The sequence below is a fragment of the Aythya ferina genome (genome assembly GCF_964211825.1).
Source record: "Aythya ferina genome assembly, chromosome: 1".
In the NCBI taxonomy this organism is placed as follows: domain Eukaryota; kingdom Metazoa; phylum Chordata; class Aves; order Anseriformes; family Anatidae; genus Aythya; species Aythya ferina.
The window spans coordinates 11,334,017-11,357,124 of NC_140296.1; the positions used below are offsets into that span (position 1 = coordinate 11,334,017).

Sequence of the window (23,108 nt, forward strand, 5' to 3'; positions counted from 1 at the left end):
TGGACATGTGCAAAAGAGAGCAGAAAGATAAACTGAGGGTTTAGGAGAGTATGGAGTTTTCATATATGGTTGCATTCCTGGAGGTAATTGTATAGCAATTGGTATTCTGACTCTGCGCACTAACAACTGAGGTTGCTACTTCATGAAAGTAATGGAAAAGCCCAAGCCTAAATATTACTGTGATTAAGTAATACCTTGCAAGTAATAAGTCCTCCAAGGCTATGGGTAGTTAATAGGCTGTAGGAGGTAAGTAGTAGTTTGTAGGTGGTCTCAAACATGAGAATAACAGATCAACCAGTAAAATCACTATGGCTGGTACCCACACAAAGCTACTTTATCAGTCATCTGCTGCACAATCCAGGGCAGTGCTTCTTTCTTTGAGTTTTGCATCGTATTGCATTGCACGTTTCAGAACTGCTGTGTGCAAGCAGTTGTGGCATGGCATTGTGGAATGACACATGGCTTGGCAGGTTAACACTTTGAGGAAGAGGGTGCCTGGAACTCCCCTTACAGACGCGCTGTGTTTTTTGCTGAGTAGCAATGTAAGCATGAACATCTGGAATTGGATGCAGCTGACTTGGATGCTGCAGCAATTTTGGCATGATAATCATGCTCTAGCTGTCAGATTTTTTGCATCTATATCTATTTGTTTACAATTCTAGTATTTCTGTGTAGTTTGCATAAATAAATATGAAATGCCATCTGTTACTGATTGTGTACAGTACTGTGAAGAATTATTAAAATGCATTCGAAGGTATTTTTGCTGTTTTTAATAGTAATGTTTCTTACATATTACGAAAATCTATCAGTACTACAGTTTTGGTTATTAGTTGAAAGATTATGAAAACAATCTTTGTGTTGATTCTTTGGAGAACCCTTTACATGGGAGATAATGGAGAAAGCTTGACCTTAAATTTTATATATAACGGCAGAAAAATTCTCATAAAGTGGTTTACCATATATATTCTTCTATTTCTATCATAGTTTCTCATTAAGAGGTCTCTAGATTTATTTATTTATATTGCTCTGGAGTTAATTTTGGTTTAAGACATGTTTAATGCAGCCTAAAATAACTTTGGAGCGTTATAAATAAATCATACTTAGGTTTATTGAAAAGATATTTCCTTGGATTTTCTTTGTCATAATTTCCAGTTCTTGAAATTAACATTATTATTATTGCATTCCTTTAAAATTTTAATATAAATAATATATATTTTGTTCATTTCTAATACTAAATTAGCAAATGAGAAGGGTTAAAAAAGACATAAAAATAAATAAGACTGTGCACTGCCTCATGAAGACATTTTATTATAAAATCTCAAAAATGTCTGACTTGGTTAGAAGAGTTGGTGTCTTGGAAGCAGACCGTAAAAAAGTCAGTAGTATGTGGTTAGTGATTCAGTCATATTTACTGCACAACATTTTTTCTTATTGAAACGTATTTGCTACAGATAAGAAACCATCTTTATCGAGAGGAGCAGTCCCATTGCTCTGAGCAGGAAAGAACAAGGACAGAAATCTCTGACCTGACAGAAGAGCTTCATCAGAAGGAGATCACTATAGCAACTATCATGGAGAAAGCTAGTCTTCTGGAAAGACAGTTAAAAATGGAGTTACAGATAAAAGACAAATTGTTAGCAAAACAACAGGTATGCAAGCAGGCAAAACCAGCCTAGGCCATTTTACTCCACACTATTGATGATGACATACATTATCTGGTAAAAAAGACATTACTTTTCTTTCTCTAGTTTTCATCTCCATCAGCAGTGACGTAGTAGTATTTATTAAATAGTACAGCCAAATATTATAGCAGCCAAATTGATACTGGAACAATAAAGCACCACTAAATGTCAACTGTACATCTAAATTGCAGATCACCCTGACCATCAATTGCAGTCACCATTTTAATATGCAAAAGATCTCAACAAATTTTTTGTTGTTATTGTATGTGCTTTATCATTGGAATCATTTATTAGATTATCTAGAACATTTCGTAATTTTTAAGCCTTTTTTTAAAAAAAAAAGCTTTGTAAAGAATGTTACAAGTATGCTTAGAAAAGCATGGCAATTTGAAAGCTGAAAACTGTAAAATACTGATGTTTTTAAATGGTAGTAGTAGACTCAGTAGACTGAGTCTATCAGTAGACTGTCATAATACTTTACTTTTGACAATAGGAAAGTTAGTGTTTGGGAAAATGTGACACTGCTGCTGTGTGGCACTATTTACTGGGCCATATGTTAGATGGTATCATTAAGAGTGAATGTGGTTCCTAGGCTTCATGACTAAGGTTTCAAGCAGTTTCAGTGGTCTGCAAGGTCTGTCCTTCTTGGTATTTTGTAACTGTATGTCTACTCCCTTGTTTTCATAACTGATTACTTCTTTCAAAAAGGTAAATAAAACTGGTAGCAGACCATTTGTATGCCTTTCATAGATAGCTGAATATTTCTTTCTGGTTTAGTACTGATGTATTTAAAAAAAAAAAAAAACTGTATCTCATAGATAGGTTCATAATTACTTATGTATACTTTGCAAAATTTAACTTATCATACCTATAGTCAATATTTTTTCAAGTTAACAGTAATATTCATATGTCTAAGAACTTAATCTTTTCCTAGGTGTTGGATTTCAACTACAAAGTTGTCAAATCTGAAAACACACATCTAAAAGAGATGATAGAAAATCAGGAGTGCAAAAGTTGCATGGTAATTCTTGCTTTTTTAATTTAAGCAATATGAAGAGCAATTACTTATACTTACTGTAAATGGAGATTGAGATCATGGCAAATTTAGAAATTTCTGGCTTGTGTAAAATAAATAAAAATAAACTGTGTGACATAATCAAAGACAGGTGGTATTCATGCAGAGCCTGAAGATGGGTATAGCTAGGAATAATTTTAACCTTAATTGTAGTAAGCTAGAAGCAAACAAGACTTTTCAGTTATTTTGTCTAGATACTAAATTCTTGGAGCCTATTTTTTGTAACTGACCAATTATTACAGCTGTTTTTAAACAGTTGTCATTTTCACAGATACAAAAATATGTCCATTTTTATTATTTTCCCCTTTTGTTGATCTGGCATTTAAATAATGGTGTAAAAAACCTGACACAACACTTTCCCCCACCCAGCTTATTTTCAGAGTTTAGTAATTATTTCTCTTCAAACAGGGAATATTTAAAGTTTAATTCATAAAAATGTGACAATATAATGTGGAATTACAGTTTATACAGATGTAATAAACATTTCATACACTGTGTTCTACAAAGAGCTTTAAAACCTTCCCTCCTTACAGAATATCTGCAGTTATTGTGTGTGTCACTAGAAAAACACCAAAATGCAGTTTGTAAATACTGCTGTAAATACGTCTTTGGGGGATTCATAGCCTGGTAATTGTCTGACTGTAAACTGGCAAATGTCACCTTTTCCATACCCTTAAAATGGCATATCAGGGCGTATTATTTATACATCCATATATAATGTTACAGATATGTGTGTGTATATACAGCTGTGTCAGCTCAGTTGTGGGCTTCATGCCATTATAACTGCACTAGAGCTGGTTCTAGAGCTATCAGTTTTAGGGTGACTTAGCAGCCACCTTTGTCTCTTCTGCCTCACCTCTCTAGATGCGAGACATAGCTGAGCCCCTGCCTCCATCCTTGGACAAAATGTCATTTTTTTTAAATACTTTCTGGCACTTCTGTGCCAACTTGGCTCATAATTTTGCCATAAAACTAGCCGAGCAAGGCAAGGTTTATAGGAAGAGATAACGTTAGACCAATTAATCCAAAAAATAGGCAAGCTTTCAGGTGCAGGAACCCTAGCTGTGCTATCAATGTGCTAAAAACAAATCTTTAATACTCATGGATTACTGGGTTCCAAAAGAATAAATTAAACTGGAAATATATGAAAGCACTTCATAATAAAGTGTATGGGATTTTAGCCTTTTGTGTACGATCTGAGAAGTCTTGAGATGATTTTCTGTTGGTGACAGCTTGCTGCTATTGCTAGTCAACCATCAGAGCTAATCTTTATCTTCCACTCTTGGCATCCTAGTGGATGGGCCTCTTCAGCCCCTGGATGCAGTGCACACCTTGTTTGCACTTCCATTATTTTGACTTGTGTACTCTGTGGGTACCCAACTAAGAAGCAGGATTTAGTAACACGGGTGGAGACCGCTGTGATAACGTGGCTCTACTGCTTCTGAAGCTGAAGGTGACTGTCTATCAACACAGATATTAAATCGTGCCTGTAGACATACACTGTATCTAGTATAGTAATGAACTTACATAATTTGTCTTGTTATTTTTGGTGCAGTCATTACTGGAGGGAGCAATGCAGTCTATAGCTATAGCTGTTATGGTTGCTTTTATGTCATAAGTTTTACAATGCTAGTGATGATGAATTTACAACAATAACATTTTGAATGCACTGTTCGTTGAGAAATTTTAATTTGTTTTATTGTGTTATAGAGGCTGTAATCCTTTCCCATTTATCTACAGTGTTGTTTTTTTCTGGAGGCAATTCTTTTGGTTTGCTATAAGTGCTGCATGATTATATGTGGTAGCTAGGTCTTTCTTTAGCATAGAACATTGTTTTGTGTTTGCTTGTTGAAAATACTAACACCCATTTATTGTGGAAAATATGCCTATTTAGTGATGGCTTTATCTCCTTTCACAGACTATAGATTTATCTAACAAAGAACATGGAAATTTCACAGCTTCCATTCACAAACTGGAACATGAGAATGTAAGATTACAGAATAGTCTTGTTAAACTACAAAATGACACAGAAACATCAATACTGGGTGGCATGGATATAAATGGAGAAACAGAGCACAGTTACCAAGCCGGTTCAAAGATGCAGGAAAAGGAAGAGAGGTAATATTTAGATTGTACTTATATATGAAACTTTCTATTAACTTCCTGGAAGTATGTAATTGGACCCAACTTGTAAGGATTTTTTTTTATTTTTTTTTCATTCAGAACTCCCACCAACCTAAATATCAGACTCAGTAAAGTTTTCATACATTTTCATGGCTAACTGAATTTGGCAATAAATGAAGTCTCAGAAATGTTTGCCTATTTTAATATTTTTCATGTGAAATAGTTTTAAAACATTTTTTACGCTGCTTAAGTTATTCTTAGCTCCAGGTTTTGCAAAACAGGACAGAATGAATTTTTACTGCCAAATAAAAACAAGACAAGGAAAGGATATACAAACCAACATGAGAGGTAAACTGCTCCACAGGAGGTTATCTTAATAAGCAGTTTGAACTACAGCTCCTGCTGAAAAGCTTTGTGTCCATTTGTTGGAAGCTTCATTAAATGTATTTTAATGCCTTGTAAAGTTTTGGTGTTCTTGGGTGATCTGTTTTGGTTTTTTTTTTGTTGTTTTTTTTTTTTTTTTTAAAGAAACATAAATTCAGATGCCCTGAATAAATTGTTATCACAGTAAACTTGTTAGGGAAAAGTAATGTGACTTAAGAACACTCAGTCTCACAGAAAACGTATGGCAATGATGTCTTTACTTCTTAATTCCTTGTATTCAGTGAAGCACTGAAGGACCTTCAAATGTGTTATCATCATGGCACTGCAGTAATAAAAAGAAAATTAAACTCTCTGCTAAACAATATTTCACACTACAGGAAATTAAAAATTAATAGAAATCCAAATATTTTGATCATTTATAACAAAGAATTTATGCAATAGCACTAATGTAAAACAGTTCTGTGAAACAAAAGTTTAAATAAAGTAGAGCCAAAATTGTACAGGATAAGATTTCAAAGTCATACATTCCAGTTTATGGCAAACCATAAAGTGATTTTCTTCTGTATAGTAGAAAGGCATTGCATTATCTGTTGATACAGTCTTGCCTAGACTTTCCTTTTAAATATGATGTTTAGTGATGGAGGTAGTATTCACGTGGAAATAAATGTATATATGCATATCTGTGTGCATATACAGGGATATATGGAAGCAGCAGCTATGTCTGTTTTGCTACTAAACTTCAAATGATGTTGAAGGCTTTGCTGAATCAAAGATTGACAAATTAAGGTACAGACTGTTGTGCACCTGTAGATCTCATAATTCCACTAAAGATGGGTTGGTGCAATTTTTGCTCATGCTTCCACTCTTCTTAAGTGAGCAAAAATAAGATTTTTCCAATTTTATCAGTAATTACATTTACTGTACATGAGGAACTGTGAAACTTCATACATGTGAATTCAGTGTAAAGAGAGTTATGCAGGTAGTTTGCAGGATGTTGATTTCATAACCATTAAAACCCAATGTTAAACCAAAACAGGGAGAGAGAAACCTTCCTCACAACAGAAATCCCAGTCACCCCTACTGAACACAAGTTAAATTACAATTCTAATTAATCTGATGAAAACGGTGTATTGGGCCTGTTTTTCAGGTTCTAAAACGTGTATTTAAGTTCCTAAGTTAAAGGCTATTTATTATTTTTTTTAAATGCAGATATAGAGATTACAAGAAAGGGCAAATTCCATGTGCAGTGTATGTATACCTCAGCCAGCAGTCTTTTTAAGATTGAGCCCTATGTATACTGTTGGTTCTCTGTTCCCCAGATGGGGAACTACCCCAAGATTTTCTCAGAAAAAGAAAATTGAATTTTCAACCATCAAATGTGAGCACATAAGCCAGGCAATTGATGTTGGTTTGGTTTAACTCTGGGGTATGTTTTATTTTATTGTGAGCATAAACCATGTTATTTCTGTTTTAATTTGCAGTTCTGTTTCCATGGTAATTATGGTACTGGAGAAAGGGCAAAAAGACTTTTTTACACAGGAAAAAAAAAAAAAAGGAAACACAATGTTTGTGCAAGGTGGGGAGGTTGTGTTTTAAATGGTAATTTTCAGAAGCTGTACTTTTTGTTTGTGCATTCAGAAACCTAGAAATATTTGCACAACAGACAAAAATGTCTTTGAGTGTACCCTGTAATATTTTTCTCTCATGATCACTACTAGAATCCTAGGCATGGGCACAGACAGACAGGAGACCTCTAGAGAAAATACAGATAATTGCAGGAAGGTAGGCTGATGATTTAGGAAGAGGCATTTTCTTCTTTCTTTAGGTGTTCAGTGACATTCTAAATATCACAAAGTAGCACATGGAGAAGTAGCATCTTTGTGCTAAAGAAGACTGAGGCCACATCCTACCTATAACCACTTCTAATTAATTACTGTTCTCATATATGATAATTGATTTTATTAATATTAAAATAAGCATTCTCTACCCCCAAAGTTTTAATCCCTTGTTCATACTTTGTACACGTACAGTTGGTTTGAATTTTGGCCTGATTGAAGAGGATTTTCTTTGATAAATCCAGTGTGCTTAGCCTACTTCTTCAGAAATTAAAACGAGCACGTGAGTTTTGACACAAAGTTACCACAAACACATACACAAATTAGGTAACTGGCCAAGCCAAAGTGCACTTTTGCACTTTGTGTGGAAAAAGTGAGAGGTAAAGGCTAGGACTGAATGCCTCCTGAGGTAGCTGGAGGTCTCTTAAAGGATGTGTGGACAGTGTCATGTCTGTCAGAAAGAAGTCTTCACCACTCTTTGGACGTCTTACATTCTTAGTCATGCTCACCGCCCTATCAGTTATTGCAGCAGATAAACTGGAAGCAGCAAAAACAATCTCTTCAGGAAAATACTTAGCAGCAGTTTTTTAAAATCAAGTTACCAGTTACACTTGCAAGGTAAAAGCAACAATAATTCCGCAGGCATCCTGGTCTTTAAAGACCTGTTGTTCTCTTTCTTAAGAATAGTTATGTCAAGCAGCACGAGCTGCGTGAGGAGTTTGTTTTGCACCACGGAAGTCGCTGATCTCATGGGGACCTAGCTGATTTTGTGTATACCTGAGTATGGAAAAATCTATTCTCTCTCAAATTCCCTTTGTGAGGACATTGTTCTTTCATTTCTTGTCCCATATGTCTCCATGCCAACAGTGACATTATTTTTGCGAAGTATGTGTATATTTTAAATGCTCTATAACCCCACTAAAAGCATAAGTTACTCAACTGCAGTTACAGTGAATTCGCATTGCCAGTATTGACAAATGATCATTTTTTTTACGAATTTGCAGATATTTGCCTACCTTTACATTTGTACTCAACCTAGAACTCTGTTTTTAGATTTTATTTTGGACTGAACTAGCAGAAATTTAAGCCCCAGCTGTGAAATTTGTCTTGAGTGAAGGCATAGCATCTATATCAAAACACCTAAACGTAGGTGGCAGACAGCAAACAGCCCCAGCAATTTATTGAATACAGTAGGAAGTAGAGCCTTTAAAAAATCAGGTCTTGGTGGTGTTCTTTTCTGGGGTGTGGGGTATGTCTTTTTACTATGTGAAAGCGACCATAAATGTAGGCACCCAAGTCTGAAAATTCTGGTCTTAGTGAGAGGAAAGCTATAAAATAACAGTAATAACTGTTATTAAATACATATAGAACCAGTTCTGGGGAAAAAATGAACACAGATCACGTGGAGTTTACTAGGGGTTTTCAGAGGAAATTACTTCCAAAAAGGTCAGAACACAAAATGAAAAAAAAAAAAATCTGCGATTTTGTCATTCGTTGCCATCTATCTTCAAAGGTGTCAGTTTTTTCACTGTGGCCTTCATACAAACAATAGGCAGAATAGATTTAAAATAGGAGAAAAAATAAATAAATGCATTCTCCTATGCCCAGAAGGGCAGAGTGTATTTATTTTAATGAAAAGCATGGAAGAAAGGAGAAATTTCTGCCCCCAAAAAGATAAACATTTTCGGTCATTTAGAGAACTGGAAGGTTTGGTACATATTTCCAGAGTTTTGTCTTTGAATGCATAATAACAATATCATAGTAATAATAATATTATAGCATCATGCTTATAATTTGCTTTCTTGTAGCATTCAGAGTAACTTAATCGCTACTACTTTATAATCCGAGAAAATATGTTCTTCATCAGGTTTCTGGGTTGTCCTGCACAGCCCATTTATAGAGGATTCAGTCTCACGTTTCAGCCCCAGCATGCCTATGTACAAGCAGGAGCCATTAGGGCTGCACTTATTTAGTGCTTCTCCCAGCACTAAATATTTAAACCGACATTAGAAAATGATGGTGTGATCTTTCTGCAGACAGCACTGCCCTTTCCCTGTGCTTGGCATATTCTTCCTTTTTTATTAAAAATAAAATCTGTTTTCCTTGGATCTGAGTAGCACTGCATATTCTTAGATATAACAGTAATCACGTTTTAGTGGCAGAGAACTTGATCTTTAAAAGCTTTTATAGCTGCATTTCAAATTAGTAAAGCGTTTTAGGATCTTTTAAACATCTTTCTAGACATCTATCATGTTTAAGTACAGTAGTTACCTCCCAAGAGTGAAATTTCTATTTCATCATAAGCACAGGCCTCCCTACAGTGGCAATTTCTACTATAGCCAGAAATGTTGTCACAGAAATGTAATAAAATCTGAAATAATTGAATTGTCTTTTTTTTGTTTGTTTGTTTCACGTTTTGGTATATAAAGCAAGTAAAGATCCATTTGAAAATTAGACATCTGGGCAAACAAGTCTCAAAATTTTCTGCTCTTTAATCTATGTGATTTCAGAGTTATTCGGTTAACTGTCAGAAGAAGAAATTTCAAACGGGAAGCAAGATTTTGTTGTTGTTGTAGTTAACCATAAAAATTGTTTGCTTCACAGAGCTACAAATGAATGCAAATATATGCTCATACATCCATTCTGATCACTATAAGCAGGATACAAGAGTTATGGAACATCATAATAAAATACTTGAAAATTCAATAAGCTTGAAGATTTCCCTTATTGTTACAAAAGCATGTTTATGTGTAATTTAAAAAAAATTTAAAGATTTCATCATTTCCTTTATTAATTTCCAGTGCATTTTCTTTTATTAATTTCCAGTGGGTTATCATTAAATCAGTAGCATAATTAGTGTTGCAGTAAAGATTTAGGATCAAAGTTTCCTGTACTATCCTTTTTATTTAACTGATTTAAGCATTTATTCTAAATTCTAGCTATTCGAATATAGTTCTTTAAAGTTATATTATAGGCCAAGTTATATTAAGTTATATTATAGGCCATTTGCTGAGGCGATCGGCTCCGGGGCAGACGTGTTCTGCAGCGGAGCAGGGGACCGAGGCGGGCAGGGCTTTTTGTCCGGCATCGAGGCCACTCGGGGGAGCCGCCGGAACCCGGCTGTCCTCGCGAGGGAGGCTGACGAGGCGAGGGCGGAGCCAGCAACGTCAGTGGCGGGCTATTTAAACCAGGCGTTGCCACCGTTTTAGAGCCATTTGCTGAGGCGATCGGCTCCGGGGCAGACGTGTTCTGCAGCGGAGCAGGGGACCGAGGCGGGCAGGGCTTTTTGTCCGGCATCGAGGCCACTCGGGGGAGCCGCCGGAACCCGGCTGTCCTCGCGAGGGAGGCTGACGAGGCGAGGGCGGAGCCAGCAACGTCAGTGGCGGGCTATTTAAACCAGGCGTTGCCACCGTTTTAGAGCCATTTGCTGAGGCGATCGGCTCCGGGGCAGACGTGTTCTGCAGCGGAGCAGGGGACCGAGGCGGGCAGGGCTTTTTGTCCGGCATCGAGGCCACTCGGGGGAGCCGCCGGAACCCGGCTGTCCTCGCGAGGGAGGCTGACGAGGCGAGGGCGGAGCCAGCAACGTCAGTGGCGGGCTATTTAAACCAGGCGTTGCCACCGTTTTAGAGCCATTTGCTGAGGCGATCGGCTCCGGGGCAGACGTGTTCTGCAGCGGAGCAGGGGACCGAGGCGGGCAGGGCTTTTTGTCCGGCATCGAGGCCACTCGGGGGAGCCGCCGGAACCCGGCTGTCCTCGCGAGGGAGGCTGACGAGGCGAGGGCGGAGCCAGCAACGTCAGTGGCGGGCTATTTAAACCAGGCGTTGCCACCGTTTTAGAGCCATTTGCTGAGGCGATCGGCTCCGGGGCAGACGTGTTCTGCAGCGGAGCAGGGGACCGAGGCGGGCAGGGCTTTTTGTCCGGCATCGAGGCCACTCGGGGGAGCCGCCGGAACCCGGCTGTCCTCGCGAGGGAGGCTGACGAGGCGAGGGCGGAGCCAGCAGCGCCCCCTCCCAGGCTGTTAAAAGCTGCCCCTAGGGAGCGCGAGCGACCAGGAGCGCGGCGAACAGGACGGGCAAACAGGGCGTGGCACGTCGAAGGGCGTGGCAGTTTGCGCGGCAGTTCGCGCGGGCAGGGCGAGCGGGGGGCTCATCGTCGCTCTTTTGCAGCTGCCTCTCCCTTCGGTGCTTGTAACCTGCTTGCGTAGAACCTGACCATGGTATCGACCAGGCAGAAAACCGTGGCCTCCGCATCTCGTGAGGCATCTCCAGCCACGGTCACCAGTGTGGCTACTCAGACGGAGGGCTTGGGGAAACACGCAGCCGTCCAGGTCCTGGGCTGCAGAGTGTGCCCCAGCCTTCTGTCGGTCTCTGACAGCAGTGGTGGGTATGCCTGTGGGAGGTGTGCCCAGGTTGAAGAACTGCTCGGCCAGGTAGCGGAGCTCCGGGAGGAGGTGAACAGGCTCAGGAGCATCAGGGAATCAGAGAGGGAAATTGACTGGTGGAGGTGCGCTCTACCCTCTCTGAGGCAGGTTCACGAGACTGCCACGGCACAGGCGTCTCCTGTTACGCAGAAGACGGAGGTTCACTCCTCCAGCCAGGCAGCGGGAGGAGACCTAGATCAAGGGGGGGAATGGAGGCAGGTGCCTATTCGGGGTGGTAGGCGAGCCCTCTCTCTGCCCACCTCACCTTCTCATCTACCCTTAAATAATCGATATGAAGGACTAGAGCAAGACAATCTAAATGACAAAGTAGACAAACACCCGTCCCAGTTGGAGGGGGCGCCTAAGACAATGCGACCTACACGTCGCATTGCCACATCATCCTTCAAAAAAGAAAGAAGGGCTATTGTTATGGGGGGCTCCCTCCTAAAAGGGACAGAGGGACCGATATGCCGACCGGACCCAACCCGCAGAGAAGTCTGTTGCCTCCCTGGGGCTCGGGTGAGAGACTTTGCCAAGAAAGTCAAGCGCCTGGTACGGCCCACTGACTACTACCCGCTACTGGTCTTTCAGGCTGGTAGCGATGAAGTAGCAACGAGAAGTCCGAAGGCGATCAAAAGAGACTTTAGGGATTTGGGGCGACTACTTAGAGGATCAGGGGCGCAGGTGGTGTTTGCCTCTGTCCTTCCGATAGGGGGGATCGAAGCTGAAAGACGTACTGTTCGCATAAACTCGTGGCTTCGAGACTGGTGTGACCGGCAGAATTTCGGTTTCTTTGATCATGGGAAGGTCTATGCTACACCGGGCCTGATGGCACCGGATGGGATGCGCCTCTCTCGGAGAGGGGTAAGGATCTTAGGTCAGGAGTTGGCAGGGCTGATAGATAGGGCTTTAAACTAGAGTCGAAAGGGGAAGGGGCTAAAACCAGGCGAGCCAGTGAAGACCTAAGGGATGGTATGCTAGAATCAGAGGGGCTGTGTGCCAGTGGGGTCCTTTGGTCAGATCCACAAGGTGCTGAGTGTAAGGAGACGCACCTGAAGTGCTTTTACACAAACGCACGCAGTATGAGGAATAAAATAGATGAGCTAGAAGTCCTGGCCCAGTCCCGCAACTATGACATCATCGGCATAAGCGAAACCTGGTGGGATGAGTCCTGTGACTGGGGTGTTGCGATAGATGGTTACAGGCTCTTCAGGAGGGACAGGCAGGGTAGGCGAGGTGGTGGGGTGGCGATGTATGTGAAGCAGGGGCTGGACTGTGTGGAACTTCAGGTCGGCGATGGCAAAGTTGAGAGCCTCTGGGTAAGGATCAAGGGACGAACGAATAAAGGGGATGTCGTTGTGGGAGTCTATTACAGACCGCCTGGCCAGGACGATAGCGCCGATAAATTATTCTTTACAGAACTAAGAGAGGCCTCGAGATTAACTCCCCTTGTCCTTATGGGGGACTTCAACTTGCCGGACGTTAACTGGGAGTGCCACACGGCTGACACGAGCAAGTCCAGGAGGTTCATGAAGCACCTAGATGATAACTTCTTGGTACAGGTGCTAACGGAGCCAACTAGGAAAGGTGCCCTCCTAGACCTGTTGCTAGAAAACAGAGAGGGTCTGGTGGGAGATGTGGTGATTGGTGGCCGCCTCGGTCATAGCGACCATGAAGTGGTTGAGTTCAAAATTTATGGTGACAGAAGGAAAAGTGCCACCAAAACCTCATCCCTAGATATGGGGAAAGCGGACTTCAGGCTGCTCAGGGAACTAGTCAGTAAGGTCCCCTGGGAAACTGCTCTTGAAGGCCTCGATGTCCACCAGTGCTGGTCACTCTTTAAGCGATGCCTCCTAGAAGCACAAGATAAGGCAATTCCAAAATATCGCAAGTCAGGCAGGCGGGGCAGGAGGCCGGCGTGGCTGACCAGGAACATTCTAATGGAGATTAGGCGGAAACAGAGAGTGTTTCGCTACTGGAAGGAGGGCCAGGCGTCATGGAAAGAATACAGGGATGCTGTTCGTGTTTGTAGGGAGAAAGTTCGAGTGGCCAAAGCACAGCTAGAGTTGAAGCTGGCTGTGTCTGTGAGAGAAAATAAAAAGGGTTTTTTTAGATATGTAAATGGAAAAAGGAGAACTAAAGAAAACATAGGGCCGCTCCTTGATAGGGAAGGTCTCCTCACAGACGATGACGTAGGCAAAGCAGAGACGCTTAACGCCTTCTTTGCCTCTGTCTTCAATGCCGATGATGGGCGTCGGGACCCAGGGTGCCCTGAGCTGGAGGACCGGGACGGTGGGGATGACAAACTCCCAACTGACCCTGAACGTGTGCGGGATTTGCTACTCCACCTGGATCCCTACAAGTCCATGGGTCCGGATGGGATTCATCCCCGGGTGCTGAAAGAGCTGGCGGATGTCATTGCGGAACCTCTATCAATTATTTTTCAACGATCCTGGGAATTTGGAGAGGTCCCGGTAGACTGGAAGCTGGCAAATGTTGTGCCAATTTTCAAGAAGGGTCAGAAAGAAGACCCTAGCAATTACAGGCCTGTCAGTCTCACGTCAGTGCCTGGTAAAATCATGGAGAAGTTGGTTCTTGGACTCATTGAGGCGCACCTGGGGGACAAAGCAGTTATTGGTCCCAGCCAGCATGGGTTTGTGAAGGGTAGGTCCTGCCTAACTAACCTGATTTCCTTTTATGATAAGATCACCCGTATGGTGGACCAAGGGAAACCAGCTGATGTGATTTTTTTGGACTTCAGCAAGGCTTTTGACACGGTTTCCCATAGGATCCTACTGGACAAAATGTCCACCATAGAGCTAAATAAAAACATCATACGATGGGTGAGCAATTGGCTAACGGGCAGGGCCCAAAGGGTTATGGTAAATGGAGCTGCGTCAGGCTGGCGGGCGGTCACCAGTGGGGTCCCTCAAGGCTCCATTTTAGGGCCGGTACTTTTCAATATTTTTATAAATGATCTGGATGTAGGAATAGAGGGTATTTTGAGCAAGTTTGCTGATGACACCAAACTTGGAGGAGTTGTGGACTCAAGTGAGGGCGTAAAGGCCTTGCAGAGGGATCTGGACAGGTTGGAGAGCTGGGCGATCACCAACCGCATGAAGTTCAATAAGAGCAAGTGCCGGGTCCTGCACCTGGGACGGGGAAACCCTGGCTGCACGTACAGACTGGGCGATGAGACGCTGGAGAGCAGCCTAGAAGAGAGGGATCTGGGGGTCGTGATAGACAGCAAGTTGAATATGAGCCAGCAGTGTGCCCTGGCAGCCAGGAGGGCCAATCGTGTCCTGGGGTGCATCAAGCACGGCATCGCTAGTAGGTCAAGGGAGGTGATTGTCCCGCTCTACTCTGCGCTGGTGCGGCCTCACCTCGAGTACTGTGTGCAGTTCTGGGCACCACAGTATAAAAAGGACATGAAACTGTTGGAAAGTGTCCAGAGGAGGGCTACGAAGATGGTGAAAGGCCTTGAGGGGAAGACGTACGAGGAACGGCTGAGGTCACTGGGCCTGTTCAGCCTGGAGAAGAGGAGGCTGAGGGGAGACCTCATCGCAGTCTACAACTTCCTCGTAAGGGGGTGTCAAGAGGCAGGAGACCTTTTCTCCATTAACACTAGTGACAGGACCCGCGGGAACGGGGTTAAGCTGAGGCAGGGGAAATTTAGGCTGGACGTCAGGAGGGGGTTCTTCACAGAGAGGGTGGTTGCACACTGGAACAGGCTCCCCAGGGAAGTGGTCACTGCACCGAGCCTGTCTGAATTTAAGAAGAGATTGGACTGTGAACTTAGGCACATGGTCTGAACTTTTGGGTAGACCTGTGCGGTGTCGAGAGTTGGACTTGATGATCCTTAAGGGTCCCTTCCAACTCAGGATATTCTATGATTCTATGATTCTATGATTCTATGATATTAGATCAAAACTGACTAATTATCCAGACCACAAATAATCTCATCTCTCTTCTAATTTGATATTTCATTTCTAGTATTTGTGTGGCTAAGTTCTGTCTATTTCTCATCATACCGAAGCCAGTTTGTGGTTTAGATTGTATCCTGCAAAATTATATGGCAAGGTTACTCAACTGAAATTCCGATGGGAGAGTTTAAATCAGTGTGATTCAAGTTACAGCTGAAGCAGACAAAGAATGCACACTCAGACAATCACAGTAACTTAGGTGGAAAGTTGCTAAATTGCTGCAGCTTGGTAATGCGTAATCTTATGTCCATAACCGGGTGCAGGAAGCACTTTGAACAGTTGAGTAATCAAAGTCAAACAAATGAACAAAAAGCATGGCTTTGCTCTGATAGCTCGGAGTTTCAACTGGTTTTCATATTTTGATTTTATATTTTTATTGCTATTTTAGAACTTCCCAAAATGAAGATGGATGGCACATGAAAGCTCAACAGACTGCTCTGCTCACAGCCAGTGGATGCCACAGAAACCGTAGCCCAACTTCATATGGCCAAGGCAATATCACTGGCTCAAAAAGTGATATCACTTTATCTTATAAACTTGACAGAGGTCATGAAAAGGAACTGGATGATAAATCTCCACCACCACCAGTGGGGTATCCTTTGTGCTTTGGCGGGCTGTTTTCTGAAAAAGGCACAACAGGCGGTTTACTAAGCCATGCTTACGATGCAGAAGAAATCAAATTATCAGTAAGTAACTGTTTTTCTATAACGTAGATATTTTCAGAGCTTCTTTTAGTGGTCCACATCCATCTGTGGACCAAATGCAATCCTGAAGGAACCAAAAATTAGATTATTCCTGTTGTCACTGTTATTTATTCAGTGCTAGCCCAGCAAAACTGTAAATACCTTATCCTAACATAACCACAGTTTTTTTCTGAAGATTAAACATCCCCTACTGGGCCATATCTCTGTACTAGTAACGATGGTGATAATTACCTGCCATTATGTGACTGCGGGAGAGACTTCTACATTTTAGCTCATTGCCTTCTATATTGGGGCACTCTGCTTCATATTGCCTTCTGTAGGGGCACTGCTTTAAATGTCTTTCCATAATACCTGCAAACTTCTGCCTTAAGTGCTGTTAGACAAATCCGGTTTCCACAGCATTTGATTGATGGATGAAATTAGAGGAATTGCAGCAACTATTTTCTGTGTGTTAGCTATTGTATTTGAAAAGGAACAGAAATGATAACTGCTGTAATCCTTATTTTTCTTGAAATGAAAGAGTAATAGTGCAGCATTCTTTCTTTCAGTCTTCATAGGGTGCAGATTACCAACCTCCACTGACAAGTGGGATAAATCCCACCTTGGCTATGGCAACTTCTTAGGAAAAACTTTCCAGAATTCTTCAACTTCAGCTCTCTCTTTAAATTTGAGCTTTATATTCTTCCTTAGTATCCTTTTTCCATCCTTAGGCAACCACTACAGGCCCCTATTTTGTTTTTTTCCACTAGAAGATTTAGCACTCATTTTCCAGACCTCAAACCACACAACCACACCAACTTTTAATAGAATTTACAGATTATTGAGGAATGGACTGTGGCCATCTCTCTGTCCAACAGTGATGTGTGCATCTTTGTACCCAGGAGATCCTGAACTGTTTGTGCCTGAATCCTATTGAGAGAAAAAAGGGAAGACTAGGTCAGCTTTTAATGGGGAGGACCAGTAGGCAATGTTCTTGCCACATGGCATGTTAATTAGGACAGAAGAGCATCGTGACACCAACAGCCATCTTCAGGCAGGTTGCACTGGTCGTGCCCCAGTTCTGCTGTACGCTTCATAAATGTGCACACATCCTTTCTTGTCAGAGATGTGGCTGCTGGAAGACGCTCCAGAAGCTCCCAGACAACAGCACCACATTATTCACAGATTACCTGCCTGGGAAGCAGGGATTGCAGTGCAGCCTGTGCTCCCAGCAGCTGTGTCCCAGCAGTCAGAGTGAACCAGCTAGCCCTGGGTGTATGACCTCATTTCCATGTTTCCATCTCATAGGAATTTTAAGTGAATGGCTTTTGGTTTCTCATTGGCTTGGAAGTTTTCCTCTTTGAACTGCTAGCAGCAAAAAGAATTGTTTGGACTTTTTCAGGAAAAGTCTGGTAAACACCAGTTCTCATCCTCTCTTCTGTCAGAAGTGTCAGACAGAGATAGCAGGGCACAAAGCTTCTATTTCCAGCCAGCCCAGGGAAAATGCCCATTCTGAGACACTTTTGCAAGCTGCAGGGAAACTATTTCCCAGCTGGCACTCAGGACAGGGTCGGTGCCAAGACAGTTGACTAGATTGTAAGGAAAACATTGCCAGCTGGTGTGTGGGCAAAGTACAGAATGAAATTATTAAGCAAGGGATGTTTCTCAAGCATAGTCTAAGCCCAAAGGAGAGGGATCAAAGCAGGTAGGAGTTCAGAAGATCAATAAAATCAAATCATCATTTATATACATACATATTTATTCAAGAAGATTATTGGCAGGTTCAGAATTGTCTATTTCTATATAATTTCTCTATATTAGCTGGAGCAAGCAGTTATGTACACTGTGCTTCCCAACCTGGATCTTTATTTGTGACTTTTAGTCATGAATACTTTGTCATATTTCCCTTCAGGTGATGGACACACATCACGTGCTCTTGCTTTCAAGACTTAGTAGAACAGGAAAGACTTAGGTTGTAGCAAGGAAAATTTAAATTAGACATGAGGAAACTTTCTAACTTTAAGGACGGGAAATGACTTAATAAATAAATTGCAGTGGATAGTTGTGGAAATTCTAGCACTGGACATTATTAGGAATGATTTTGACAGTCTTGATCCTACCCAGAGGCACACAGTGGTCCATGCCTTTTAAGTAATACTGTTACCTACTTGCTAAGGTATTTATGTCCTCCAAATGCCTTCCTATGTGGCTTGAAGTTATCCCAGGAATCTCAATTTTCATATACAAGCAGAAGCACATTCTTCTGAGAAGAAAGTCATCTGTATCTTCTGCCTAAAACGTACTGCATTGCAGGGTTAGAGGACACTGCACCCTGAAAATTAAAATTAGGCAGACCAATTCGTAGTCTTGGTGTGACAAGAACTTTCCAGAGTAGTAGAAGGGCTAAACATGAGAAGACTTTAATGCTCTGTGAGCATGATTTGACCACTAAACATTAGACTATCCTGAATGTTAATGTTTTCTTGCTGCACTGCTAAATGTGCATCCAGGAATGTTGGACAGTTCATGGGGCAAGAAAGAGATTAGCACTAGTAAAGTTAATTAGGCACTCTGCGAGAGAATAGACCTGGCTTCCCGCAGCGCTTCTGCCCAGCAACCCAGTTTCATAACTCATAAGCATTTTGAGTAGTTTCTGTTTAAGGAAAAGACATATTTAATATGTATCACATATGGAGATATGCGTCTATATATCAGGTGCCCTCCTTCATTTCCAGCAAATGATGAGGCAAAAGGGTGGCTCCTGTTACTGGTATACAGCAAGGAAACACGGGGGGAGCTGACACTGTAGTAATGAAAAAGCAGAGTCCTTGTTGCCTAACTACCCGGCCAGTTATGCTGAAATCTTACCAATGATCCCATTTCTGCACAGCTCCAGTTAGAAAACTGAAAGATACAAAGGAAGCGTTATCTGAAGAAAACAAATTCAAAACTAGGGACCATGAGTCTCATCTGAGACAGGGATTAAAGCAGTTTCTTTATAGTTTTCCTTCCTCAGGCACAGAAAGTGAAGATAATATAGGACATAGTGAAAGAACAGACCAGAGGCTGGGAAAACAAAGCTTACTTGCTAACAAGAAATTTTGCCTTTTAGACCTGTTTAGATACAACCTTCTCTCAAAGTGCATAAACACAGTGCATTAGGGACCTATCTAAAATGATAGTCAGTGATGTCTGACCCTCAGGGTAAGAAGCTGCAAGGAGCCACGATCTGCTTGTTCTGTGATAAACATTCCCCTCTCCTCTGAGGAAATTCAGAAATGTCTCATTTGGGGTTCACACTGTATTTCAAGAAAAACACATCAAAGTGAGTACCAATTGAAGCAAAGGACAGTAGCGTTTTAGGAAGATAGCTTCATCGTCAGGCCAGTATGTTTCTACTGACAAGTCAGCAATTGTAAACACTGCAGTAATGAATCTCTGAGAACCTCTTGTAACTTGATGTAATATTTCTGAAGACTGGCACATCTGCCTGGTTTCCTTTGCTTCTCTCTGGAAGTGTTTTATTTGCTCAGTATTGACTCAGTGATTTTAGACTAAGTGAAACATGGTGTTGCTTTAAATAAAGCCTCCACATACAGTGGCTTCTTCATAATGCAAAGCTATCTTAAAACACTTCAGAGTAGTACTGCCAACTCTATCACTGAATCCAAACATCACAAGAAAATATTTATGTGACCTAGCCCGTGAGAGGGGAGGAAAAAAAATGCGTGTAGCCATAGCATTCGAAATCTCAGGAAAATCTCTTTGTGTGAAAACAATGGTGATTTGTGGGTGGGGAATCATGCACATGTTTCCAGGGAAAAACAAAAGGCGGGTGAGTTCCCTCCAGAGTTTCTCTAGCACTGGAAGATCCCTGCTAGTGCAGGGAGCAATAGAAGAGTGTTGTGGGACAAGGTGAACGAATATATTTACATATTCCTACCTGGCAAATTAAGTCACTTTCTTCCCTGCCCCATTAAAACACTTACTTTTGAGGCACCAAGTAAAGGAAAATTCTGCTTTATCTGTGAATTTCACTTTAGGAACCCTGTATGTCCAGAAAGCCTGGCTCAGTCTAGAGGGTGGTATTGCATCCAGAACTTATTTCTGGCTATCATTTACTTGCTGTACTGTGAAAAGTAAGGAGATTTCTTATGGGAAATCCCTAAATTTCATCTCAAGGTCTGCTGCAAACCATTTGAATAGAATAGTGCTTTACAGCATTTCTGTATTTTCTACTTAATATCTTCTGGCCTGAGAAGCTGTTAAGGGCAGTTTTAAACCAGGCTGAAGCAAAGACTGAATCTGCCTGTAGTTGCTGTGGAAATAGGGAATACCCCATTCCGATATAATGGATCCTAGAATAAACATTTACAGGTTTAATAGAATTGGCATTTTCCACAAAGCATTTGGATATTTAAATCATTTGAGGCCCTTCCTATTTGATGTACTGGCAGTCTCCTTTTTATATTCTAGGAAAAACAAAACTAGAGATTCAATGCTAACAATTCTAACAGTTATTAAAAAATATTTCAACACAGGGTTTAAGATGATAATTTCTAATAATCTTACTCAATATGTAGTCACATAAAGACAGAAAAATATCTTTCTCTTAATATTTTACAGATCCTGTTTGAAGTTTTTTCTCAGTTGACTGTTAAAAATTCATGCCATAAAATCATTTTTATCTTTACAAATAAACATTGAATATATTTAAACAAGCAAATTATCTTTAGACCAAGAAAAGGGTTTTGTTTTCTTTTTTTTTTTTTTTGACAGACATTCCAATGAATAGATCTTAAATATTAGCAAAAGGAATTAACAAAGAATGCTGCTTACAGTTTTAGAACTCATTCCAGCAAAGATTTATTCACGTCCTTTGCTTTATACAACTCTGTGTCCCATGACAACCATTTTAAGATTGATTTTCATATGTTTTATGTCTCTGTCTACTAAATGTTCATTAAATGGAAATAAAATTTTTCAGTGAACTACTTGCAGTGAATAAAGTTTAGTACGTCCTCCAGAATATCAGGACTTGAAGTAGACAGTGCTGAAATGAGTACAGTTTTTCTTCCTTTCCTAAGAAAGCATCTCCTGAGATGGAAGAGAGGCAGAGGGAGAAAATTACAGGAGGCAATCAGCAGTACCCAACACTAGTTATATTCTGTAGTTCCAAAGAACAGGTTATTGTCCTCTGTCCTGGTCTAAATTACACAAATGACTCACATGACCTTTAGCTGATCCAAAGATTTAAGAGGTTCTGAGGCAGCTTAATTCTGTCTAACAGGATATTTATATTTTTTAATGGCAAATCTACATCCCAATGCTGTGAATGTCAGAGGTGTTTAAACATCATGTTCACATTATGGTATTTAGCCACCAGAATGCATTTAAAAATGTATGCCTGAAGTCATATTTTCTTGGAGATGTTTAAAGCTTTAGAGGGTTATTAGCTGCTCTGCCTTAAGATGTGTTTAAGTTTAAAAACTGATTATGCAAGCACGTTGTTGAACTTTGTGTTTTTTACTATTTCTTTCTGTGCATTTCTCAGTCTTCTCCTGAGATGTCCATCCTTGCAAAAACAGAAAAGTTCCTTCAAGAGGAAGAGAAACATACAAAAGAGTTTGAAGAACGTTTAAATTCACACCTTGAAGAACTGCAGAGACATTCTGAAAGCACTCTAAAGAAATATGCCATGCTACAGGAAAGCAGGCATACTTAAGCCAGGCACGCAATCAACAAAATAAAACCACGCGTAATCACTCCAGGTTTTCTTAGAACTAAAATCTGCAACTATCTTCGTAATGTCTTTAGGCACATCATGAATTGTATGTATTTTAGCATGAAGGCTTCGATAAGATAATCATTAACCTGCAGATTTGGGTATATTGCAACTAGACTACGTTACAAAACATTGTACTCTAGACATATTATAAAGTACACAGGGTATGTTCACGTAGTTAAATTGGGACCCCGTTGCAGCACTGGAAATGAAGACACTTTCAATTCTGTGATGTACAGAGGGCTAACAAGTGGAATCATTCCCTTAAAAATTGAATCAGACAAGAAAAATTCTCTAGATTGCACAGAAGAAGAATAATAGGGGCCTTTGACCATGTCATAGCTCCTGGCGTAAAGAGCTAATCTTTGCTCTGGTTATTCTTGGCTATAGAAATAGCCCTTGGGACTCTTGAAATGAGGTCTGAGCTTTTCATTTCTTATGGTGTAAGCCATGCCGTTCTGTGGGAGGAACACGAGCAGACAAAGCAGAAACATACTTTGAAGCCATCCCTATTACTCCTTTTGCCAGACCCATAGACTTCACTTGGGACCGTGATCTCAGGTGCTTCCTGTGCTTTATATTAATGCTTAGAATTTTTTAATCCCTTCTTCAAAAGCACCTCTTTTGATAGTTATGTTGGCACATTGTTTAACTACATTGGAATAGAGAAAAAAACTTACTTCAGAAAACTTGTGATGAGTCTTAGGAAAGGGCCTAAATTCTTTATATATTTCTGCAACATAAGGGAAAAAAAATGTAAAATTGGACAGAGTTAGTTCAGCTCTATATGTTTTACTGAGAGCAGCCCTGAGGAGAAGGACCTGGGCATGTTGGTGGATGAGAAGCTCAGCATGAGCTGGCAATGTATGCTTGTGGCCCAGAAAGCCAACCAAGTCCTGGGCTGCATCAAAAGCAACATGGCCAGCAGGGCAAGGGAGGGGATTGTCCCCTTCTGCTCTGCTCGCATGAGATTTCTGAAGAAATTCTTCACTCAGAGGCTGCCCAGAGAAGCTGTGGATGCCCCATCCCTGGAGGTGTTCAAGGCCAGGCTGGATGGGGCTTTGGGCAACCTGGGCTGGTGGGAGGTGTCCCTGCCCATGGCAGGGGGTTGGAACTGGGTGGGCTTTGAGGTCCCTT

At 41.2% G+C, this 23,108-nt stretch overlaps 1 protein-coding gene across 9 annotated transcripts in view; it reads left to right on the top strand.

Annotated features, from left to right (window-relative positions):
• DEUP1 (deuterosome assembly protein 1) overlaps positions 1–21,952 on the top strand; it is a 55,020-nt gene extending 33,068 nt beyond the window's left edge. For 8 of the 9 annotated variants that reach the window (XM_084538020.1, XM_084538021.1, XM_084538019.1 and 5 more), the window contains 5 exons: positions 1,452–1,649; positions 2,617–2,703; positions 4,676–4,875; positions 15,892–16,189; positions 21,741–21,952. In XM_084538020.1, the coding sequence (XP_084394146.1) occupies positions 1,452–1,649; positions 2,617–2,703; positions 4,676–4,875; positions 15,892–16,189; positions 21,741–21,911 (954 nt within the window). In that variant the 3' untranslated portion in view covers positions 21,912–21,952. The remainder of the gene's footprint in view (positions 1–1,451; positions 1,650–2,616; positions 2,704–4,675; positions 4,876–15,891; positions 16,190–21,740) is intronic. The other variant, XM_084538023.1, reaches the window with a different exon arrangement.
• Positions 21,953–23,108: the final 1,156 nt, after the last annotated feature.